The sequence below is a fragment of the Austrofundulus limnaeus genome, unplaced genomic scaffold (assembly GCF_001266775.1).
Source record: "Austrofundulus limnaeus strain Quisiro unplaced genomic scaffold, Austrofundulus_limnaeus-1.0 Scaffold4, whole genome shotgun sequence".
Classification (NCBI taxonomy): Eukaryota; Metazoa; Chordata; class Actinopteri; order Cyprinodontiformes; family Rivulidae; genus Austrofundulus; species Austrofundulus limnaeus.
Genome location: NW_013952406.1, coordinates 6,181,424 through 6,187,482, shown reverse-complemented (window position 1 = coordinate 6,187,482; position 6,059 = coordinate 6,181,424). Strand labels below are relative to the sequence as shown.

The 6,059-nt window shown below is 40.1% G+C and overlaps 1 protein-coding gene across 5 annotated transcripts in view; it reads left to right on the top strand.

The window, feature by feature from the left end:
- The first annotated feature begins 769 nt into the window (after window positions 1-769).
- arhgap44a (Rho GTPase activating protein 44a) overlaps window positions 770-6,059 on the top strand; it is a 30,552-nt gene continuing 25,262 nt past the window's right edge. For 4 of the 5 annotated variants that reach the window (XM_014025510.1, XM_014025501.1, XM_014025517.1 and 1 more), the window contains exon 1: window positions 770-1,160. In XM_014025510.1, coding sequence (XP_013880964.1) covers window positions 1,108-1,160 — 53 coding nt within the window. In that variant the 5' untranslated portion in view covers window positions 770-1,107. The remainder of the gene's footprint in view (window positions 1,161-6,059) is intronic. The other variant, XM_014025530.1, reaches the window with a different exon arrangement.

The window sequence follows — 6,059 nt, the reverse complement described above, 5'->3', positions numbered from 1 at the left end:
GCACAAAGTCACAAGATCTGAACGTAAAAAAAGAGAGAAATTTAAGAATTTTGTCATAATTCAAACTTGCATTTATAGCCCTAAAATGTGACAGTAAAAAAATAAACAAAAAAAGTAAAAATTGATAGAGTGGCCTGAATATAATAATATAATTTCTCATTTTTCCACTCCAAAATGTGTTAAATTCAGTATTATCTTATGAATTTGCACACAATACCCCATGATGGTAAATTTATAAAATATTTGTTTGGTTTTTTTTCTTTTTTGCTATCTTAATAATATTAAAACATATATAACATGACACATCAAGATGATAACTGGGTCTAAAGCACATTATAGATTCAGCAAGAAGWTGTTGACAACAAAAAGAGAAAAAATTAAGTGTATGTTTCATTTTAATTGTAATGACACGTGCTTGCCACTAGATGGGAGTGTTTTCCAGGCAGACTTAGCAAAGAAATGAAGAATTTTTCTCCCTTTAATTACAAACATTTATTCTTGGGTAAATTTTATTTGTATTCAAGTATAGACAATATAACATAAAATAAACCTATAATTAAAAACAACTTGTTGTTTTGCTTCTGTTAATGCACTTTTGGTATTTTCTTTCAGACTCGGACATCATTGTGTTGTTTTATTATTTAATGTAATTACATGCCCAACATATTACAAAAACACAAATTTTAATGCAAAGTATTAATGCATCTTTTTGAAGCAGCTTTTTGAAGGGCCCCTGTTTAGAACCGTACTACGTTTCCCACAATGCATTGCTGCGCAGCCGCTTTTTGTCACTGCCGCTCTTGCCTGTGTGTGTGCGCGTGTGTGCGCCCGCGGTGAATTGGTCCAGCATCCCTGCGCAGACAGAGGAGCAAATCTAAATAGAAAAAAAAAAGGGGTGGACATAATTTATTTGAAAAGATGTAACCGTGGGGAGGAAAAGTTTGGCTTTGCGGTTCGCTCGTTTGCAATGAGGGAAAATGACGGGAAGCGTGAGAGCCTGGATTCTGCGCTGCGCCTCTTTGGAGGACGGACCGATGCGTTGAGAGAAACAATGCGGAATATTTCCCCCTCGTAGGTGTGCACGCAGACAAAAAACAAAAACACAAGATGAAGAAGCAATTCAACCGGATGCGACAGCTCGCCAACCAGACGGTGGGCAGGTAAGAGGAACGCTTTCAGTGCGCAATTCTCACCGGGCCAAGTCAAAATAAAGAGAGACCTCCCCTTTYTGGCCCCGTTATGGGATGGCAATGGTATCCACGCAGATAGGACCTAATTTAACCTCCATGTGTCTATATATTTATACATGTGTTTTAGATGATCACTGGTAATCCAGGGGCATAAAAACAGCCCCCTCCGTGGATAAAACCGCCCTCAATGTTCTGCGTAACATCCAGAGGAAGAAGCTGCAGAGGCAGCGTGCAGGCGCATTGCCCCAGCATCTCCAACCTGCCCACGGAAAGACATTAAATCGCTGCAACACAGACCACCACAGTAACACGARGCCCCCCTGTATGGGGTCTGCATCGTGACAAATATGGTTACCTCCTGTCACCGAACCTGTCAATAACGTGATTCAGACGGATGCGGTGTGGGGRTGCGACGTGCAGGGGAGGGATGGGGAGGAAGGCGCAATGTTTTCATTCCGCAGTAATGTCAGCTGTGAGGAGGGAAAACACCTCTGCCAAGGGGGGGCGGGGGGGGGGTGTTATCAAGTCGTGATCTGATGCGGTTTATCTTCATTTTGTTTCATCTGATGAGCCAGCCCCTCCCCTTTTTTACCTCACCTGGAGACAATTCTGTGAAAAGATGCTGCTTGTCCCTGATATGTGACTCTGAGATGCCCTGCTATCTTCAGGAATGAATGTTTTGTGACCTTTTTACTCAGGTCCACTGGGTTTATCCGCCCCGCCTTCCCCCTCCTTCAGGGAGAGCAGCCTGTCAAACAGCACCAGGCCAGAAGGTGTTTTCTGCTCAGCTGTGGGGGGATTAGGACCAGGAGGCTGGATCATTATTACTACAAGGTTGTGTGGCATGCTCTTAGAAGGAGGGTCACGCCTTGCAGACCGGGGTTTCTGCCATCTTTACCTCTTGGTTCAGTTTCTGGGAGGAGATCTTTATACGTCCAGAGATAATAGGTCATGTTTTTGTTCTGTGGCGCTGTGTTTCATTCAAGCACCTTATTTAATCTGCTGGATTTTTTTACTCCTTAAAGAAAAAGTCTTCTCCAGCAGGGTTGCAGTTTGAAGCGTGCCACACAACCTTGCCGAATTATAGGCAAGATTTRAGGTGGCGCCCTAGATCTCACTGCCAATTTACATACATTCACACCAAATTCAATAGGTTCGACTTCAATAATATGTTTTATCTTTAGAAACTAGGTTGTCCAATTAACAATAAAATTCACTTGACACAGAATACCAGGAGTCTACCTGCCAACATTCAGCAAGGTTATAATAAGCAGCAACTTTCMTTGTTTAGTCATTTATGCACTCAAAGTACTTTCAAATCAATTCTTTTATTTATCATGAAAAATCAGATTTGAAATTTGAATCATGTAGACAGAAACRCAGATCTTCTTCTCCTCAGCAACGCTCTCCAATGCCTCCCGGGGGGATCTGAAGGTGTTCCCAAACCAGAGAGGATACAAACACTAGGGATGCACCGATACCAGATTTTTGAAAACRGAGTACGAGTACAAGTACTTACATTAAAGTACTTGCCGATACCAAGTACCGATACAAGTACTAATAAATATCCTTAAAAATCCTTATAATTAACTTAAACTGTTTATTTTCATRAGGCACTTCAAACATAAATAAACAAAGTACATTACTATTGGTTTAAAACCATTTTACTGTCATATAACCATACTATGACAGCATGTACAAAAAATAAATAAATAAACCTAARACACCTAAAAGAGACTTCCAGTTGATTTATTTTTTATTCCATCTTCATCGTAGATGTAAAAATTTTAATGATCGGCTCAAGTTATCTAAAATGTGTTACAGGGCCCTCACTGAATATTAGAGCATTGTACCATCAACTARATAAATAAACTAAACTAAATAAACTTTGTAGTATGTTAAATTAATTGCAAATAAGTAATAAATGTTTAATTTGTAACATGTTGTAGCTTGGTCATAATGATTTTTCCTCCATCAGATTACTTGGCAAATAAACGCTTATAAAAATAAAAAATATTTTTAGGCAAATCAAGGCTTATATTATTATTTTTAATCATTTTTATTTATTTAATTTACCTTGGATCCAGTACAGTTTAGATGCAGTAAATGGGTTTTTTTCTCAGCATCAGTGAAGCGCCTCTCGACAGCTGCAGTCAAAGTGGACTTCATTGTTTTGATCCTGTGATCTTCACCAGTGTCTTTGTTTAGGAGTCTCAGGTCACAGCAGGGATGACGTCTTACTACTGTCACCTGAAAATACCTCCACACCGCTGACAAAACGCCTCCTCTACAAACTGCTTGCTTGTTAAAGTTTGTTCAGCTCGGCTAACGTGGTCGTCGTCTTCTTCTGTTTTTTTATGCGGCTGGCATTAAGTCTGTTGCGCGATTCCGCCGCCTGCTGGTTTAGAGCGTCTATGCACAAACTGAGCGAAATGAAGCAGGTATCGGTCCTGTAGTATCGGAGCACTTTTACAAGTACGAGTACGAGTTAACGCATATGGTATCGGACCGATACCTGATACTGGTATCGGTATCGGTGCATCCCTAACAAATACCCTCCATCAAGTTCTGGAGCTCCTTCCAGTGGGATGTGTCTGGAAAACCTCGCACGTGTTAGACATCCCTTACCCACCTCAGCTGACTCATTTCTGTTCAGAGGAGCCGTGACTCCTTTGAATTCGAAGGAGGCCCATTTTTTTAAGTCATGATCCAAACCTCCAAACTTCAAACCTGATCGGAGAAGACTTTTTCTTTAAGGAGTAAAATACAGGAGATAAAATAAGGTTGAAATTCCAATGCTACTTTGGGAAAACATTTGAATACCTCTTCCTTTACCATGAAAAGGAAAAAATTGTTGCAATATCTTCTAACTGAGTGAATGCATATATTACAAAGTGGCAGTGTGTGTGGCTCTATGTGTGTTTTTTTTTTTTTCACCCACATTCAGTAGGCTGTAAGTGTGGAATCCGTAGGTGGACAAGAGTGTGTATGTGCAGATTAATGAGGCATCCTAATGTCAAATTTCACACCACAAATATTCACATCATGCTGTAATTCTGCTTGTCTTTTACCTCATTTTCTACAATATGTACGCTTGTATGCTTCATTTCTTTTGTCATCATTTTACCACCCGATCGTCCCACTTGAGCATAGCAAGGCTTCTATAGGAAGATAAGACAAAGTTAATGAATTCAACTATAACAGAGACTTTTGGTTCAATTGTTCTGCTGACTCAAGCTTCATCTTCAAACCAGCAGAGCTACTCTGCTGGTTTGACCTTTTGACCTTCCTGAACTTCTGCAGTCTCTCTGGACATTTTAACATCACTGCACCATTCTAAGGCTTTTCAACCCAACTCAGAGGGAATTACATTTCTAAATCGCAAGAATGTCAGACCCTGTTAGACCATTAATAACACTCGGTTAGTTTATGACTGTCTAGGATGCATCAGTTACCAAAGCACATGCACAATAAATAGGTTGCCTTCAGGCCCAGGCCTCCCTTCTTAAACAGATCTGTGATCTCAATGGGATTTGTCTGCTTAAATTAAACTTAATAACAAACAAATGTATTAACATTTCTGTTGCAGTTTGTCTCTCTACACTAATAGTTTTATTTTATATGTGAAACAGTAAAGGTCTTCTTTCAGTGAGCAGGGCTGATGCTCAGGTGTGCTGTGTCAGCAGCACMCTGACGCTTCAAACCTGCTGCTGCCGCTGCCTCTGGGTGAAATCTGTGTTATGTGATCACCATCTTGCCCAGTTAGCTTTCTAGTGAAGGGCGTGCTGCCACACATTCTGTATGGCTGAGGCAACAACGTTAAAATGCTTATAGATGGGACAAAAGAAGATCACAGGTCTGATGAATCCAGTGGCGGATCTAGGATTTTTCTGAGTAAGGGGCCATAGGGGGCCAAAATATTTATAGAGGGGCCAAATATTTGTTCAGCGTCCTTGCACACAAATCCCTGGTTTTCGGTAAAGTGTATATATTTAACCAGTCACGTGTTTAAACACTTGTAATGTGATTTAAAAAAAAGCTTGCAAAGTAAATTCTTCTTACCAAATTTACATGCATTTTTACAGTACATAGATAAAATACTCTCAGACACACAGCATGTGAGAGAATCCAGTCATCGTTTGTGAGTGGAAAGACTTTTTCTGCAGGCTTGTTTAAATTTTACAAACAGAAAAAAAAACTTCTGTCAGCTTGATTCATGCTGGACTTTTCTATTGGTCTCATTAGCACTTCTAGTGTTTGGACATGGAACTGCAGRCAGCATCATCCTCTTGGGCAAAGGACAGATGAGTGACAGGGCAGGGGCGCTTCAGGGGGCCAATCAAATATCAGCAGGGGCCAATGCCCCTGTGGCCCCGCCCATAGAACCGCCCCTTGATAAATCAGATAAAAATGATAGTGTTTATTTCTTTTCCTTTTTTATAGCACAATCTTTCCTGATCCAACCCATGAGGCCTGAATGTTTTTGTGTTAGTTTCACTCAGGTATTTGCTTGGYTTTAATGTAACACAAAAATATCATTTCTATGCCCTTAAACTAAAGAAAAAACTAATGATTTTTTTTAAATTACAGTGATTAGAAAAGCTCTAAGACACTATCTTTTGACCTATTTTCTATTCCCACGTCACAGCCCTATATAGGTCTATGACAGCCTGACAGTAGAAGTCTGAGGTGGCCTGCAGGAAAAATATGTTTCAACATGAAAGAACAGAGAACCTGATGGATCAAACAGCACAGTTAAATTTGACTAAACTGATCAAATATCCATCCATCCATCCATCCATCCATCCATCCATCCATCCATCCATCCATCCATCCATCCATCCATCCATCCATCCATAACATCACATT